Source organism: Alligator mississippiensis, chromosome 4, assembly GCF_030867095.1.
Source record: "Alligator mississippiensis isolate rAllMis1 chromosome 4, rAllMis1, whole genome shotgun sequence".
Classification (NCBI taxonomy): Eukaryota; Metazoa; Chordata; order Crocodylia; family Alligatoridae; genus Alligator; species Alligator mississippiensis.
In genome coordinates this window covers 185,654,520-185,673,747 of record NC_081827.1, presented here as the reverse complement: position 1 = coordinate 185,673,747, position 19,228 = coordinate 185,654,520, and the positions used below count along the sequence as shown (strand labels likewise).

Below are 19,228 nucleotides of genomic sequence, written 5' to 3'. Positions count from 1 at the left end.
GGTGCTTGCCAGAAACTGGTCCAAAACTGACAAAAATTACTGATGATATACATATTGAACAGAGGCTGGCTGATCCTTTGGCAAAAAACCTCAGTATCTTTTCATTGATATTCGCTAGAGCTGTAACCCTCACTTGAAACTATATTAGGAAATACACTGTTAGGGAGATTAAGACCTGTTCCTAAAACTCCTCTAAATTAATGAGAATTTCTTCAATGGCTTTTGAATCAGGTTTCTGGTGCTGTGCCCAATTTGGGGAGGAATTGTAGGATTTATTTTCCCTCAGTCAGATTTTTGTTCACAGGAGAATTAAACATGTATGAAGGTATCTGCCCCACCCCTCACCCCCCATTTTTCCATTGATTCTTCTATTCGGTTTTCCTAAACTTGATATAAAGTATTTTAAAAACTTCAAAATATGAGAAAAGCTAAGTATTTATTTTTTCTGGATTGGAAAGTAATTTGCATCAAATACTTAATGATGTACAACTAGAAACACATGTTAAGCTTATAAGCAACTACAAAATAGAAAATACAACCAATTACATTTTTGGTTAACCACTTAAATTGCTTTTCATTCTTCTGTGATTGCATGAGTAAAACAGACTTTCATTTTTATATTGATATTACTTCAATCAGACAGCAGAGTTTACTGGTTTATATGTGTATCTCTTTCTACTGCCCGACACCTTCTTCTTGCCAGGTTTATCAATTCATGGGAAACTTGAAAAGCTGCATTTTTATTGGCAGTGTATTTTTATTTATTGATTTATTTTTACTCAAGGGAAGTGGATTTCCTAAAGAAATATCACAGCTGCAACAAAATACCAGGAAACAACTGACCAAACAGTGCATATAAAATTTTAAGTGAACAAATTAAAAACAATACTGTCTAATTAAAAAGTACCAATGGGAAGTCCAAACATTTGAAAATTCAATTAAAAAAGCTCTGGCACCCTTCTGACATGGATAAAGTTGGCATTTTCTGAACAGCAGTCTTCTCACCTGTCTCAGTGAGATCTCAGGATCCCACGGTGGATTGTTTTCATACATTGCAATGTTCTTAATTAATGTAGAAACACTAACAATAGACTATTGTATGCATCCAGTCACTTTTTATGAGCATGTTTTGGTTTTTTTCATTTCCTACAAATCAAACAAGACGTAGGCTTATACTCATTATCACCATCACATTCCAATTTATATTAAATTTCTTTAATTTGTAACTTCTATTTTGAGTATTTTTCTCTCTCTCCATTTTTAGAGCCCACCTCCACATTTCCATAGAATTAGTGCTTCATTAATGCAAGCCCAGAGAGTGGAAGCCATGAGATGTGAGGTCCAGGAGAAGCATGAGGAAGAGTACAAGAAAGCTCTGGTAGCCATCAAGAACCGTTTGAGAGAAATGGAGGGTCCTGATATCAAGGAAAGTCTCCAAGAGCAGATACGCCAATGGTTCATTGAGTGCCGGTGAGAAGAGAAAACACATTTACCACTGCAGACGTTGTATTAGTGCCAAAAGGCTAGATTGTACTTTCCTTACAGTTAGTAGTTTCTCATTCTCCAGTAGTTCAACTGGGAACAGAAGTATTGCTCAGAAGTAATGGCAGAATCAGGCCCAGAAAGATTAAACTCAGAATGTATTTAAATAGCATTTTATTTCATCTTTTACTTTTATAAGAGGTTATGAGGAAACACTGTCATCTCTGCTTGAATATAGAGGACTGATGTACAACCTTTTTGACAAGCGTGCTACAAGTCCAAAGTATGAGATAATGCCGCTCTGAATGATCAGCTGCTGCTGTTACCCAGTGCTGCAGAATCTTGTTACCACCTGAGGTGGCAACACAGAATTTGCATCCCACAGGGCCGAACTCTCAAATTGGCACTGGCCCCACAATGTCCGCTGCTTTCCAGTGCTGCTCCAATCTGCACCCCTTCCCTGACTCGGACTCCCACCCTGGCTTCCGGTGCACCGTTTAACTCAGTACCTGGGGCTCACTTAGAAAACACACCAGCTGATATAGAGGATTCATGAGGTACTGAGAAACCTCCCAGCTGATAAAGCAATACAGATTTGCCACAGTGTATCAAGTCCCTGACAATGAGGTCCAGTTCTAGCCAGAATGAAAATTTACTTGGTTTCAATTCTACAAACACTAGCATGTTTCATTTTATTTGCATCATTAGTCCTTTGATTTCGGTGGACATTTGCCATGTTAAGTACATACGTGTAAGTTCAGGCTACTGATACACAAGGATCTCTGAGCAATTTTAACTCAGACAAGTAGTCCTTGGCTGATGAAATTCTACACTTTAAGCAAGGGCTGGACAATTATTTTGGCTGGAAGGCTGCTTTATGAGTTTTGGTGAGCTATCAAGAGCTGCAAGGGTAGCTCTGCCCCTTGATGGGTGCCTTGCCTCCTGGTGCCACCTGGGAACCAGAAGTCCTGCCCTTGGGCCCCTGACCTTTGCCACCATAAGTCCCTCCCCTTGCCCCATAAGTACTCCTTTTGGGAGGGGGGTTGCCATCTTGAAACCAGAAAAAAACCCAAACCAAATCATATACTAAAAAAATCAAACATCTACAATAACTTATTTTAATTTTATGTAAAAATATATTTTTATCCTGATTTATGTGTGTTTGCATAGTGTATCTAGAGGCGATTAGAGGCTATTGCATAATAGCTCAAAATACAGTCTTATACAGTGTATACTGTGTGGGAGTTAAGGGCGGGGTGGCATGTGGGTATGGGGGGAAGGTGGAGCCGTGGGTGTGAAGGGGTATGGGTGTGGGGCACGTGGTTGGAGTGGGGGTGTGTGTAGGTATGATGGGATGGGGGGTGGGAGTGTGTTTGCGGGCTGTGGATGTGTTCAGGGTTATGCTGGGGGGTGATGTGTGTGGCAAGGTGTCGGTATGTGTGTGGGGTGAGGAGGGGCCTCAGAGTCCAGAGTGTGAGAGTCCATGGAGCTGCATGTGGTGGCAGTAAGTAGGGCCAGATCCACCTGGCCCCATAGCTCACAGCTCTCTGTGCTCCCACCCCAGTCCCTGGCCACAGGTGGCAGCAGCATGTGGGGCCAGCTCCACCCAGCCCCACAGCATGCGGCTCCTGCATTCCCACCTTTGTCCTTGACCGCATGTGGTGGCAGCACGTGGGGCCAGTCTGACCTAGCACCAAAGCACTTAGCTCCTGCAGCACGCAGAGCAAACCCAGCCCAGCCCCACAGTACACAGCTCCCTGCACTCCCACCCTCTTTCCCCCAGTGAGAGGCCCTGGCCCTATGGGGCCCTTCACTGAATACCCAGGCTGACAGGCAGAGAGGCTGGGACCAGCCATGGGGTGGCCAAGCAAAGATCTCTGCCAGGCAGAGGCTTCTCATCTCTAGCGCCCCCCCGCTCAGGGCTGGGGCGGGTCAGGCCAGGCCAGGCTGTGGTGGAGGGGTGGTTGCTTAGCAACCAAAGCCACACCTCCTGCAGGGACGCACTAGCTTGCAGAGGGGCAGCCCAGGGCCAGGGCTTATGAAGGGGCCCCTTGGGCCAGATGAAATTGCCTGGCAGACTGGATACGGCCTGCAGGTTGTATTTTGTCTGCCCCTGCTTTAAGCTCTATAATGGTATTATCATGGAAAGGAGGATAATACAGAAATAGATTGTTTGCAAAATACTCTGTCTCCAGTATCTGACTGATAAGATGCATTAATAAAAAAAATTGACAGAGGTGGCAAATCACGGTATTTACCTTATTGCAAATGCTTTGCACACTTTGTTCATTATCATTACCTGTGGTTTGTATCTTGTGCTGTTTGCCCACTGTGCACAACTGATAGTTTGTCTTCTGGATCCATGTCTGTTATTCTGTTGGGTGTATTGGCCCACAATATGCCTCCAATGCAGTATCCAGATATCACATCCACTGTTAGTCTTCATGTGTTTCCAAAATTCATATTCTGGTAAATCCTGGTCTTGAAAAGTTTCTTGTGCCCACATGATTTCTGTTCATTTTCATTTAGGGTTCTCTTGGCACGTAACAGTAGGTGTAAGCATACATTAAATCCTGGAAGTTTTAAGGAAATAGTTCCAATGATTATTGCATTATAATGTGCAATATAGCTACTTCCGTATTCTACCTCTACTCATAAAGCAAGAATGAATAGGACTTTTGAGAACAATGGACTGCTGGTGTTACTACTCACTGGGTGCATCTACATGAGATGCTTTACTTGAGATTAGATCTAATTACTGCGCAGTAAGCATCACCATCTACATGTGCAGATGCTTACTGCTCAGTAATTAGCTCTAACCATGAGTTAATTTGCTACCTGTAAATAAAAGTAGAATTTTTACTCTCAATTATTTACTGTGCAGTACAGCACATGTAGACTGCCAATCAGGAGCAAATATGGTCCTGGTCAGCTGGGCAGCAGGGGGTGAGGGATTGCTCCCTGCCCCCGGGAGCTGTCAGCTGCTAGGTGGCTCCACAACTGGAGCCCAATGTCCCTCTGCCCCGGCAACAGGGAGCTCCCAAGTCCTCTTCTCCTGATCACGATCAGGGAGCGGAAGCTGGGTGATTCTCACCTCCCAGCCCAAGATCCATGGTCGTGGGGCCTGGGCTGGGAGATTCTTATCTCCCAGCCCAAGCTCCACGGTTGCAGGGCCGCCGATGGAAGTTTCTTATCTCCCAGCCTGAGCTCTGCAGTCATGGGGCCTGGGCTTGGAGATTCTTATTGCAATTGGGAAGTGGGGGTTGGGAGCTCCCTGCTGCTGGGGCAGGGGGACAATATCCCCACCCAGGTTCCAGTGGCAGAGCTCACCCCGGCAACAAGCAGCTCCCAGGGACAGGGAGCAATGTCTGAGCCCCTGCCAGCTGTCTCCTGGTCCTGTGCTCCCTGCTGGCCCCTGGGTCCTGTGCTCCCTGCTGACCCAGGAGGAGCCTAGAGCTCTGCTGACTGCAGCAGAGGCCTGGTGCAGGGCTACAGAGAGTGGGAGCAGTCTGCTCCTACGAGCAGAAAATCTGCTTCCATGTCCCTGAATGTGTATACTGTCATGATGCACCCACTATGAGCAATAGTGGCAGAATCTTATCCTAGAAACGAGTAAGAGTGAATATAGAGGAATTAGGATGATGGGTTTCAAAAAAAGCAGGCAAAAAAACTCAAGACAAAAAGTAAAGTGTGATAGATAGATAGATAGATAGATAGATAGATAGATAGATAGATAGATAGATAGATAGATAGATAGATAGATAGATAGATAGATAGATAGATAGATAGATAGATAGATAGATAGATAGATTGGAAAAACTGAAGATTTTAAAGGACATGTAACATACTGGAAAAAACATGTTATCTCAACAAAATCAGGGGCTACGTGTCTCAGCCAACCAGCTGGTGGCCATGTACAATTATATGTTGACTTTACTGGGCATGAGATCAAGCCCTAAATAAATGATAGTGTGGGTGTATCTCCATGTGCTGGGTTTCAAAGCTCTGAACATAAAAATAAAATGACATAAAAATTCTAGGAAGCATTTACCATCACATATATGTACAGAATCAGAAAACCAAACATAAAATATACCTGGATATATTTGACACGGTCCATTCCTCTTTTGGGGATTTTAATATCTTACCTAAATTACCATATTTGACTTTATTTCTACCTCTTCTAGCCTATTCCACAAAAGCATGGTCTATGTTGCTAATCTCAGGTTTTGTGCAAAGGACATAATTACTACATTAGTAAGGATACAGCTCCAGCCCAGGCTGCCCTGGACCCTTCTTGTTCTGTCACTCCCTACCTCCTTCCACTTCTCCCCACATGTTCTGAAGTGCAGAAAGATCCCACTAGCTTTGATCAACAGTTTCAGACTTAGTAATACCTCTAGCATAAGTCAGTCATGCCCGGTAAAACTGATTCTAGAGCAGTGATTCTCAATCAGGGTGCCTCAGCACCCTGAGATGCTGATAGATCCATTGAAGGGCAGTGTGGTGTGCTACACAGTAATAGCTCTTATGTGTACAAACACCTACACACGATTCACAACATAAACCCTAAGATTTCAAATAGGAATCCATAATGTCAAAACATTCTGACCTGTTGTGGTCTTTCTGAGTTCTTTAAAGTACCAGAATTGCTCTATTTTTTTCTGTGGTCAAGAAATGAGTGAAAGCTAAGTGCTGGCATTTTCTGAGGGATGCCTTGAGTCTAATGAGAAGTGTCTTAAGTCTGCAAAGCTTGAGAACCACTGTTCTAGAGGTGAGAAGAACTAGCTGAAGTATCCCATGAACAACAGGATTTTGGGTTGTGTTTTTTAGAATCAGTAGCAGACAGGTGATATCCCAGAACATTAAATAACACTAAGTCATAAACCTATTTTAAGAGAGGTACTAGAAATGATTGTCAGTACTTTTCCATCAAGGGACTAAACAGACAGACGGCTAAGGGACTCATGTTCTAAAATAAGAGTGTCTGCACATAGAGTTAATTAAGAACAGGTAATCAGGAACAACTCCATCTGTAGGTAAGCCCTTAGCTACTTTCTTTTGTAAATAAATTGCCCCTCATCAAATTTGTGAATCACTTGGGGGTGTACCTCAAGGCTAAGGACAGGTTCCATTTCTAAACTGTGTTTGCAATGCATTATTGATCAAAAACAGTTGTTGCAAATGCAGTGGGTGAAATTCTGGCCTTGCAGAAAAGTTGCCAATGACTTCAGAATGATTTTGCCCAATGTTTTAGTTCCTTTGAATCTGTCTGAGTGATAAAGAGTTTTGATAGTGAGGCTAGTCATGATGAATCATCTGCTAACCTTTTGCGGTCTATGAAAGGCCTCCATGTATAACCAAAACAAATTTACTATGCCCGTATTCTTTTCCATTTGAATAAGTCAAAAGAGAATCCTCAGATTTCTTCACATGGATGGCCTAACATGCCAAGCCAGACTTTCAACATAAAACAGGAGAAACCTGCCACAAAACTTGTGTGGCTGCCTGTACACATGCCTATTACTCAAAGCGCCCCCACGGCCATTTTGAAACATGGGGGGCTTAACACACATGCTGGTGAAGTGACATGAGAGTGTTCTAATTATAACGCAGAGAGGACTCAATCAAGTCTGCTTCAACATGTTCTAATTAGAATGTGCATGAGTACATCTGTAGGCAGCCTATCGTGCTATCAGGACATGTTGTTCTTTTCCTTGTATGCATCACTGAACAGTGGCTCAGAATCATAATCATTAAGTTTTAGTATTTGCCAGGATGTATTTTTGAACTCTATAAAACTAACGTGAACAACATGTAAATACAGTGTAGAAGCTGTTTTTTAATTAGCATTATTGATACATTGTACATAGCTTATTAAAAACAGGTAACAGAAGGGAAACATTCATCCTCCTCAGTAAATTTTGTTGCAAATACCAAGAAAAAAAATAAAAACAATTTTATTCTTCCATCCCATATCTTACCTTTAACTAGGAAAGAATGTGACAAATACAATTTGCAAGTGCTGTCTTTCAAAGCATAGCTGTTAACTCTATGATTAGCTTTTAAAAGTAATAGGCAAATACCATATTTACCCAAATTCAAGATGACTCTGAATTTAAGACAACCCCCCAGTTAATAGATTCTCAACATGGAAAATTATACATCTAATTTCCCATTTCTAGAATCTAGTTGTTGGAGAGTCCTCTTAAAATCATCCCATCTATCGCTGAAACAAGGAAAGTAGTAGCAAGAAAAGCAGCAGCGAGGTCCCATGCCCCTTTTCCCCCACTTGTCACTTCTCCTCATGCCACTTGTCCTTCCTGCCCTCCCCCCACTCATTTACCTTTACAGCTGCTCTGGCTCCATCTCCACCAAGCCAGGCAGAAGTGACACCTCCAGTTCCAGCCTCCAACCCCCAGCCCAAATCAGTCAGGGCCAGAGCTGTAGCTGCTTCCCCTGCCACTCCATACACCCCTTCCCTGTGCTCCCCCACTTCTCTGTGCATCCCTTTCCATGTGTTACCCCTGCATACCCCTTCCCCATGCTCCCCCCTGCACCACATGCCCCTTCTAGGGTGACCACCTTTTCAAAATGGAAAGGCAGGACACATGCCTATTCCACCCCTCCTCCCCCCACCTGCTGGTGGCACAGCTGGAGCAGAGCTGAGCACAGTGGGGGCAGATGCAGGCTGCCCGCTGCAGGCTTGGGGCTCCCCACCCTGCTGCCTTTCCCCCGGGAGCTCCATACTGGCCGTGCACCCCTGCCTACCTGGCGACACTGAGGGGCACAACTCCACGCCGCCATCGCTGCCACACACTCCTGCTGCCAGGCAAGCAGGGAGCGCCTCACCATGGTGGTGTGGGGCTCCTGGGGGGAGGGCAGCTGGGTGGCGAGCCCCAAGCCTACAGCAGGCAGATTGCATTCACCCTGGCCCCGCACACAAATCTGGGGGGGGCATGTGCCTTCCCATGCCCTCCTGGCCCTCCTCAGGAGCACACACAACAACAGGGAGCCATGCTGTCCCCCCAAGACAATCGTCTTGTGGCTCCATCCCGTTCCCCACCAAGACCCTATGCACTGCCCCAGCTGGGCAGCTCCCACAATCCCAGCCTCCGACCCACATCCTCCCTTACCATGGGGGTCTCAATCTGCCCCTCTATGTCCCCTCCCCCACCATAGACTTTTACCTGCAGTGAGCTGCTTTCCACACTGCCTGGCTGTATTCCCAGCCACATGCATGTCTGTGGGTGCACATATATATGTGGCACCACCTGCATCCCACTCCTCTGAGTCCAAGCAGCCCCTTGCAGGCTGGAATGGTACCAGCCTGCAAGGGGAAACCCACCATTTCCCACAGTTTTCTGTAGTGAATGGAAAACCTAGATCCCTGCACAACACTGGGAATCTGGGACAAATGCTGTCCCAGAATCATGCAGTCCAGCACTGGAATTTCAGGTTCCCATTTCAGGACTGCCATGCCTATTTAGGGATGGGTGGAAACCCTAGCCCCTTCCCCATGGCCCTTCTCTGCATTCCCCTTGCCTTTTTCCCATGCTCCCCTCGCTCCATGTGCCCCTTCCCATGTGCTCCCCCACCACCCATTTCCCCATGCTACCCCTTGCATTGTGCATCTTTCCCTGTGCTCCCCCAGAACTGCATGCCCTTTCCCCATGTTCCCCTCCTGCACTGCGTGCCCCCTGCCCTGCACCCCCCTTCCTTACACTCCCTCTACTCCACATGTCCCTTCCCCTGTGCTACCCCTGCTGCCCTTTCCCCTGTGATCCTCCCTACACCATGTGCTCCTTCCCTGTGCTCCCCCCGTACTGCATGCTCTCTTCCCCTGTACTCTCCCATTGCTCTATGAACCTCCTACTTGCTGCATGAGCCACTCTGACCCCATCTGGAGCTGCAGCAGCTGCCTGTCTGGCCCATCCTCAAATCTAAGACAAGGGTTTTTTTCTTTGTGCTAAATGAGGGGAAAAATGTCTTCGATTTGAGTAAACATGATATTGGATTCCCTGCTTGTAAAAGGGAGTGTTGCTAAAATATTTACCCTTTTGTTTCCCAGAAAAGAGTGACCATGACTTCAGTCATTTTGAAATCTATGACAGATTTTATGGTTATAGAGGTTCTAAAAAACCTTCCCAAAGGAGTAAATTTAATGAAGAGTTCTATTTTGTTGTAGCACTTACACTAGAATCTCAGTGGAGAAATATGCTTTTTATAACTCACATCTATTTTATGTTCCCGCTATCCATCATTCTGCTTACCTGGATCTGTTCCTGTCAGTCTGGTGAATCATTAACATAAACATTTCCAAGCTTCTGTACCATCTGGTCCTTGCCCACAACCCTGGGAAAAAAAGGCAATTTTGAAATCTTAAAATAATTTAAGGAAACATAGGCCCTCACTTTAAAGAAATGGAATGTGCATAAAGATCTCATATATCAAAAATACCCTATGAGTTGTGCAACAAGAATACAAACATTCCAAACCTAATAACAGCTGCAATCAACCTTCAAGTTGTTCAGGTTTTAGCCATAAAACTGTCACTGAAACCCTTACCCCATTGCGTTTAAAACATAAAGGATTTTGTTTTAAAAATGAGGAATTATATCATTCTAATTTTATTTTCTGGAGTATTCAAGTTATGGGAAGTGGTTTTTTTCTGTAAATGGAGTCCTTTTGCGGATTTGCACTGTGTGCAAGAATGCCATGTTTCTCCATCAGAAAATTATTGTTAATTTGCTTTTTATTGAATTATATACTACTTTAAACAAAACATTATCACCCCAAGTACAACAGCAATACTAGGTCTTCCTAATTCTTTAACATTACTAACTCTTTGTGCATGATAACTACAAAATCAGGCTAATAATGTTCAGATAATTACCCCAGAACAATCAATAATATTAGGGAAGTCCCATTTATATCAAACACAAAAACCTCCATTAATGTTAAAAAAAACTTCCAGGAAATATGACTATATGTTGGTCAGAACTCAAAATGAAGAATTCAGGAATCAAGATGAGGTTTTTATTACTTGAGATTGCCTGCAGAATCACAGGGGAGAGCCTAAACACACAAGCTTCACTATAATGTATCTTATGCCCTCTAGCTGTAACAATTTATTTTGTGCATTTCTTGGAGAATTTATATGTCTCCCAGCAGCGCTCTAGGGAGCTTTTCATCAGTGGCATTGCTGACCTAATAACAAGGGATCCAAGTAATAGCAACTTTTATGTACATGTTATGTGTTATTCCCACAGATATGGGGATTGATTTTCTGGAGAAAGGAGGAGGCAAGGGGTAAATGTGCTCTCATAATAGGTTTACACTTTACTGATTAGTTTTGAATGTCCGCTTTCTCTGCCTGCTGGCTTGAGTATTGTCAGAAAGAACCATCCAAGCTACATGGTGAGTGAATGAGACTCATTTTAAAGCAGGGGGTTCCTGTGCTTTATTTATTCTTCTTAAGCACTCTTTATTGCCAGGCCAGACTGACCAAAAGGGAGGTAAAAATAAGAGTTTTTAAGTTATAATTCCTTTTTTCATAAAGATGTTTCACTGAGCTGAGTTTAATACCCAGTACCATAACTTGGGGCGAGTGAGAGGGGCACCAGTCCTGGACATCAACTTAGTAGGGGCATTGGCATCGCCTCCCCCCTCCCCCCCATACCTCCCCCTCTCCCAAAATCTGTGCCCCAGCAGCAGAACCAACCCCACAGCATTGCTCTTGCAGCAGCCAGCAACTAGGTGCATGGACTGGGCTGCTGCTGTAGAAGCAAGTCAGGGCAGGGAGACTGTACCACACATAGGTCCCCCACATAGGTAAGATTCCTACATGTACCCCATCCCTCCCATTCTCAGAATCCCCTGCCTTTGATGCTCAGTGACACCTCCATCTCCCCTGTGCCCCACCTCTACTCTCCCACAGGGTTTTCCCAGAGCACAACCCCTGCTCATTTTACCTGTTTTTAAAATACCAATACATTTGTTTGCAGGATTCTGTAGGAAGCAGGGGATGGAAAAGGCAGAAGAAAGATGAACAGAGGAAGAGTTTTCATATCAGAAGTATCAGACTAGGAAAGCATGTATTAGTTTAAGGTCGGAGCTGCCATATTATATTTCACATTCCACACTCATTACTCTTTGTAAAAGTAATTTTAGTGTTTGCAAAAGGTACTAGGTGACTGTCCTTAACAACTGAAATCCTGCCCTTAGGGCAGATACAGCTTGAGCTATGGCAGTCCTAAGTGGTGGCCTCTCTGCTGAACCCTAGCTCTGATTTGGAGGAACTGACTCCTTATTTCATGTGTATCCTGAGATGTAATAGAAATGTTCTGGCTCGCAAGGACCAAGCAATACAGCAGTAGTAGTAGGCAGGCATCTGTCTGTCCCACAAGACAGTAGAATTATGTTGAGTGAATAATCAGCTCTCTGCATGTAATCCTTGCTTGAAAATAAAGTGAAGCTAGAGTGACCTCTCCAGGGTGCAAAAGCCTGGGCAATATATATGGAGACACTGAGCTGCCCACACACCAGTGTCCCTCTCTTGGCCTTGCTGATTTAATCCAAAAGGAAAGGCAGACATCACTACATTTGGAACCAGCTTGGCTGAAGGAGCTGCCAGAGCAAAGGACATCCATGTGTCAGTCTATTGTAGCTTCACTTCTAGACTAGTGGCTAAAGAGTCCAGTCTACCGTATCGAGGAATGGACTCCAGTTCCACAAGTTTTGGCAGCATTTCCTCCATCAGGGGTAAGACTAGTACCCAATAATAGTACATGATAAACAGCAAGCAGCTTTTGTTAAAATTACTTCTCTGGTTTCTGCTATAAAAACACAAAACAGAAGAGTTATTTCAAAGGATTGCAAGCTCCAACCTGAGAAATGTTGGGATGTCTTGCAGTGAAATAAATGGGAACAGCAGTCCCTCCATCACAGCCATCTTTCATTACAACTGCTTAGTCATTACTGAACCTCCTCTCCCACCCACATGGGGTCAACTTTTTACAGGAATTTTTCCCAGCATGTGTATCTGAAAGCTGGACTCTTGTATTCAACAGAAGCAATGGCTTGCAACCCAAAAGAAGATATTTTGCAGATGGCTATTAGTGCCCCCTCTAATAGGGATGTGGCATGATCACAGGCAATATGCATATGCCATCCCATGCAGAAACACAGATTAATAGCCAGGCTATAAAAGAAACTATTGGCATAGTCCCCTGAAATCCTTCCAATCACTGTAGGATACAACTCCTAGTCTCTTCTCTCAATTATCATTGTTTTTTTGTGTATAGTTAATATTTTCTATCTTGGTACTTTCCTAGAATAATAGTCATTTGGGTGTCTAATACTATTGTGAAAATCCAACCAAGACCACGAGCAAGGCAGTCTTTGGTGGTATCTCATCTACTATATCCATCGGGTTTGTGTTATAATTTGATTCTAAAACAGAATATGAAATAAAACTGGGTCCAATGGCTGCCTATAGACATGCTCCAATGCATTCTAATTAGAATGCCTGGAAGCGGACTCAATTAATCGAGTTTTCCCTGTATTCTAATTAGAACGCTCTAGCATTACTGCAGAACTGCTCTAATTAAAATGTCCCACCCCGAGCATGTGCATAGGCAGCCAATGGGGTTATACAAATAAAAACAAGTTACTGGCTTCTGATTCCCATATACGATGCCCCTCTTGGGCCTTAGCGGCTCAAGATGCATTTACAAATGAGAACCATGATTGCAGGGCTGGTTTTAGTGTCTTTGCTACAAAATAACATGAGTCAGAGTTTTGGCCCTTCCTGAAGGAGGTAATCTTTAAAGTTACTCTAGTCAACTTTGAACCACCCAACTTTACCCTCCATCCTGTGATGCTTCCTGTAAAGAAAAGTCCAGAGTTCAATCCAGTAAGAATTTAGGTTAGAAGTCTATATGCTATCTTCATTTAGATGAGTGGTTCTCAATCATTCTGGATTCAAGGCACCCTTCTAAAACATTTCTGAATTTAGAAATATCCCATTTCAAAATTTGATTTAGTTTATTACAGTGATTATCTCCTCACACCCTCTTGGCACCCCAAATGAGAATCACTGCACTAAAGGCTAAACAAACAAAAACATGAAGTTCAGTGCAGATGACTCAACTAATGAATCTTAGAGAAGAAAATACATGTCTATCACCCTCTTTATCTCTTTCTGACTTTCACAGCTTGCTGCCTTCTGTCTACATTCAGCGTGTAATCACTGAACACAGTGGGCCCTGACCTTGAATAGGGTCATTAATATTATCATAATAAATATTATCTTTACTTTTAGATATTGAGGTCAGTGCAAATTTTATCTAGTTTTGATGGAAGCAGATGGCACAATATGTACCACTGCATGTTCAAAATGTTGCACAATGACAGACCTTGCCCCACAGTAAACGTGGGGAGGAGTGTTAATATCCTCACCTCCCAGGGACAGAAGGATAGTTAGTCACTGATTAGATCCATCTTCATCTTCTGCAGAGGGGGAATATCTCATTCAGATGCAGAGATTGCATCTGAGAACTTTCTTGAGTTTCTTGAGAACTTTTCCAGCTTCCCCCAACTTCTAAGACTTTCTTGGTACTAAGACAGCAAATAAATTTGTGATAGCATAGCTTGTTCCTTCTCCTTCCTGGGAAAGCTGTCAGTTGCTACTATTTGCCTTTCTTTCTTCTGGATTTTGTTTGTGTATGGAACTGTCTGTGACATCACCTCGGGATTCTATCAAGCAGATTGCCTCCTCAAAACCAAGGATCTCTGGAGCTGGTCTCAGTCATTAAGGATGAATTCAGGTCTGTTCAAATAATTCAGTCTGAATTAAGGAGGTATGAATCTGCATTCCTATCCCTCCTTTTTGACTGGGATTGCATGGAGTGTCCAACCCTGACCCTTTATACCCTGTGTATTTTAGATCTGTGTGGAAAGTTCCCAACAGGACAGTTAGAGGTGACATTAATTAAAGGTCTTTTCTAGGTGGATTTTTACTTTCTATTGATTAGAAGGCAATCATCTAGGCTGTGTTTCTTCTCTGGTTCATCAGGATTTTGGCAAGAACAGACGTTCTAAATCATATAGAACAGTGATGATAGAAGCTTTGATAGACAACCACCCAAGGTACCAGTGTTAGCTCCATAAAGGCAATTTGTCCCCATATAAAATTAAGTATATTTATAAGGCAAATAATTACGTCTGTCTGCTACATATGAATTGGTTACACTTTTGCCTGGCTTCCTGGTCAGGCCAGTTGCCAATGAGAGAATAGGGCCAGAAAAAAAAATCCAATAAAATCTACCCACAAAACAAGGTGGCCAGGATATCCCTTCTGGAGAGGAAATCCTTTTGTGGTAGGACATTATAAATCCAGGTCATCAGTTACCAGGTGTTATTGGTCTATTGTGATTTTTGATTCTGGGATAAGATCTGTCTTTTTACAAGCATTTTTGAGAAGAATCCAAGAAAAGGCACAGAGATTTGGAAGGCCAAAAAGGAAGTTTATTTTCTAGGCAGACCTTGATGTATCAATTGCTACAGCTGTTTTGGAGCAAAAGGGAATGGCAGTGAAGAGATTTTTGTGGCTCTGTGGTTGTCACAGGATGCTTACAGCATAACTGAGAGCTTTCTATGTGAGGAACTGGATCTGTATAGATGGAAAGTAAAAAAATCTTGATTTTTAAAAAGACTTCCTACAAGAAAAAAAATTGATTAAGTTCCAGATACAGGGCCTAGATAAGTACATAGACCATCCTTGGAAGCCTTTCTGTGAGCTATCTGTTTCAGGAAGGTAGAGATAAATGTGACAGAAGGCTTCTCTCTGAACAAGGTACATTCTTTGCTTCTTCTACAGCCAGATACACCTTGAAGCCTTTAGCTCACTGCCTTAGTGAATTTATAGTCATCCCTTTTTGCCTTTGCAGAATGTTTGGGTAATTTCTGAGTCCCATTTATTAAAGTAATTCTATCCCATCTTCTCAAAAGATGCTTGATAACAAAATGAAGTTTGTTCAATTGGTTCTACTCTAGGTCACTCTCCATTACACGGTCTCCACCTTTTTCAGGTATCTTACCCATTAGAGAGGGGGGGAGATTAAGAAAAGTTCTTTTCCCAATAGAATCAGTAAAATATATTCATTCCACACCTGAGATAAGGGGTCTTTACTCCCACTATTCTTTTATTTTGCCAAAAAAGATTAATAAACTTTCTGACTAAATAGATTATGTTCTGTTCAGATACAGATAGGAAATAACCTAAGTATTTATAAAGGCAAAAAATCACAGCTTAAAAAAAAACCTCTTTGGCTTATCCATAACACAAGGTCTGGCTGAAGTTGTAGCTCAAAGCTTCCCATCTATATCACTGCCCTGCTGGGTGACCTTGGTAAAGGTGCTTTACTTGTACCTCAATTTCACCATGTGTAAAATGGGGACAGTAACCTTGACCTGTATTATTAAGTGCTTCGAGAACTGCTGATGAAAAGACCCTGGTATTGGTGGTATTATTATTATTATTATTATTACACAAAGCTGTAGGATAGCTTCTAAAGCAACTTTTCTCAACTCCGTGACAGCAATGGTCTCTCTAACTCAAAACTAATTTCTGGAGGTACAGAGTACCTGTGACAGTAACTGGTAACATACTGAGGTCAGCAGTAATATATTTTCCAAACAAATTATTTGGCCAATTCATGAACAGCTTAATACTTCAGCATGCAGATTGCCAAACTGACCAAAGTATCTGAAATTATCCTTTACAAAAGGGAGGCTCATTTTGTATAAACACAGCTGAGCCAGTTCTAACCAAGCTAACGTTGATACTTTCAGAAGGCAGGGTAGATTTGCACCTTATAAAAGTAGATATATAGACATATAGCACAAGCTTTCATTGAGCTGAAACTCATTTCATCAGATAATGTGTAACTGGATACTGATAACAGTGTAATTGGAGGAGCAGAAAGATTCAATGCTGCCTATAACCCCCAGCTCCCATGGACTCTGTTAATGTTTGGGCAGCCATGCTAAGCTCTGTGATACATTGCTACTAATAGTTGTCTCTTTAGACCAGGCTTGTCCAACATACAGCCCGCCGGCCGCCACGCGGCCCGTCAAGGCATTTTCTGTGGCCCGTGGTGCTGCAACAGGAAGCCCCTTGTCCCACCCCCAGCCCTTAACAGCAACTTCCTAATGGCTGCTGAAGGTCTGGTGAAGAGACAAGGTTCCCACACGCACCGTGTTGGCGCAGCCCGGCCCAGCCGGGTCGGTCCCTCACGGGGCCAGACCCCTCCTTGGCCGGGGGCAGCACTGGCTGCGGCTGCTGAGCGGCCTCGCTCGCCCACCTGACCCAAGGAGCCGGTGCCCGCCCAGGCGGCCGCAGCCGGTGCCATGGGCTCGGGGCAGGTGCAGGACGGAGCCCTAATGTAACAATTTTGCCACCAGGTGGCGGAGGAGTGGCTCCGCTCACGGGCCCGGGACACGCTGGTCACTGGTGGGGAGGACGCGCATCCGGGAGCACCCATGCTCCTGCCCCTGCCTCCCCACCCCGACACGAACCCATGCCTATGCCCGTGCCGTGCGCTGCCAGAGCGGCCCTGCATGGGAAGCCAAGCAGCGGCCACTGGCACTGCTGGCCCGCGCCTTCCTCCTCACCCGCCAGCTTCAAGCCAGCCCCACTGCCCTGCCCCACAGCAAGGCGGTGCCTGCTCCCCCGGCCAGTCTCCCCCCAAGCGCTGCGGCTCTCCAGGCCCGGCCACCTGCGCATGAGGCCCCAAGTCCTGAGGGGGCCACTTCTCATGTGCTGCTGGGGACAGGAGGCGGTGCAGGCACACGCGGCCACCGGGGCAGCGAGGTGGGCAGCAGCGGAGCGGAGGGCGCCTTTCCCGCACATCCCAGGGAGGCTGTGGCCGGGAGGACAAGGAGGAGCCTGGACTGGGGCTCCTGAGCATGGCAACAGCTCTCCCCACCCTGCTCTGCTCCGTGCCCAGCCACAGCTGCGGCTGTGCCCAGATGAGCCACAAATCTCTCTCGTAGCTTCTCGGATGCACTGAGGAGTCCCCGCTCCCTCCTCCCTCCCCTCCCACCTGTCCCTTGCAAGGCAGTGAGCGGCGGAGGCTGCAAAGCACCGCGCAGGTGTCTCCCACTGAGACACATCCCTCCACCTTTGATTAGTTTCCACTCTGGCTGATATCTTTTCCACATTTGATCTGTCGACTTGCATTATGCTTCTTTCATTATGCAACAGTGTTTATTTTAGTCAAATGTTTGGTATTATTTCATTGTTGCTTTTATATTGTTTTTATTTGGGATTTTAAACCACATTTCCAGGCCCATTTCATTGTCACTTCCTGCAACTTCATTGATGTCAAAGGTCACGTGACATCACTTCCTGATGTGATATCACTTCCTGTGAGGTCTTTGAATATGGCTCACCGGCCCACTGGGTGATAAAAAGTTCGTGATCCGGCCCCAATTCAAAAGGGTTGGACACCCCTGCTTCAGACAGTAGTGCAGAACAGTTATTGCAGAATAGCTTGTAATTATGGAACTGAAAACAGTATTTGAGTTTTCCTTCACTCCTGAAATCAGCTTCCATTACAGAACTGGTTAACTCATTTTGACAGAAATATTTAGGACCAGAAGACCACAAGAATGGAACAGAAAGGCATCCTTTGCTCAGCAGAAGTAGCCATAATCAATAGCCCAGCATGTAATGCACTGTTCCTTTTAACAGAAATAAAATTATAATAAACAAGGATGACTGTTTTGTAGGGGAGGAAGAAAAAGAGCAGTGAAGATTAACAAACAAGTTGATTCTGAAGCACAACATGTTGAGAAGAACAAGTCTTCCACTATGGTTCTGTAGGATTTTCCCACTGATTGGAGTCAGTCCAGATTTGTTAACAATTTAAAGATTGCCTGGACACCCCTCACACCACTCTCTGTTTCAAAAGTATGAACCCCTCCATTTCCAAAAGGAGGGACAAGTTTAATTAAGTCCATGTGTAGTTAATCTGCTTTATGGAGTGTCACTAGATTTACAAGAAGCAGGGGACACTTAGGAAGCTTCTGTGCAGTGGCAAAAGTTGCCTACTTCACTGCACAGTGCAAATTTATGAGTGTGCTGACATTAATGGAGGTGGCTTGACAGCTTTTTTGGGGATCAGCCGGAAGCCCCTAGATTCATATATTTTTAATACTTGGTGAAACATAGATAAATCTCTATGGCATGAGTCTGAAACATGAAAACCAGTTGAACCCCTATGTCAGGCCTCCAGAGAGAAATTGATAATTTCATTAACTCTGCTTTCTAAATTTTTACTGACTATGAAGCATGCCACTTTCACATATTTGTAAAGCTCCTTGAGTTTGCACTTCAATTTAAAATGACTGCCAGCATTACTGAATGATTTAAAACATATGCAAAGAACTCCACTACTATTTCTTAGTTTGTTAATTGAACCATCAAAACCTTGAAGCAATCAAGAATCAAGAAAGAAAGATTCATCAACATCTTGGGTGCAAATCAAAATTCCTCAAGGCTTTCAGCATAACAAATAACTTCAATGAAATACTATTTGGTAAAAAAACCAAACATACTATTTGGTAAAAAAAACAACAAACCCAGCATCGTATGCTGCAGAGTGCTTCACATATAAGAGTTTGCTTGTAGATAGTTTCAAGGATGCAAGGCTCACTAGTTAGACATATCCCCTTTGCA

The 19,228-nt window shown here is 44.0% G+C and overlaps 1 protein-coding gene and 1 long non-coding RNA gene across 12 annotated transcripts in view; one reads left to right on the top strand and one right to left on the bottom strand.

Annotated features, from left to right (window-relative positions):
* The window catches only part of IQCA1 (IQ motif containing with AAA domain 1), a 192,448-nt gene that overhangs the window by 50,052 nt on the left and 123,168 nt on the right, over positions 1–19,228 (top strand). For all 5 annotated transcript variants that reach the window (XM_014594399.3, XM_059727177.1, XM_019492023.2 and 2 more), the window contains exon 6: positions 1,265–1,470. In XM_014594399.3, the coding sequence (XP_014449885.1) occupies positions 1,265–1,470 (206 nt within the window). The remainder of the gene's footprint in view (positions 1–1,264; positions 1,471–19,228) is intronic.
* LOC106738522 (uncharacterized) overlaps positions 1–19,228 on the bottom strand; it is a 137,720-nt gene that overhangs the window by 21,296 nt on the left and 97,196 nt on the right. For 5 of the 7 annotated variants that reach the window (XR_009462059.1, XR_009462060.1, XR_009462062.1 and 2 more), the window contains 2 exons: positions 9,756–9,837; positions 3,572–4,055 (listed from right to left, as the gene is read on the bottom strand). This is a non-coding gene — a long non-coding RNA (uncharacterized LOC106738522). Of the gene's footprint in view, positions 1–417; positions 1,147–3,571; positions 4,056–9,755; positions 9,838–19,228 lie in introns of those variants that run through there. The other 2 variants (XR_009462058.1, XR_009462057.1) reach the window with 2 other exon arrangements.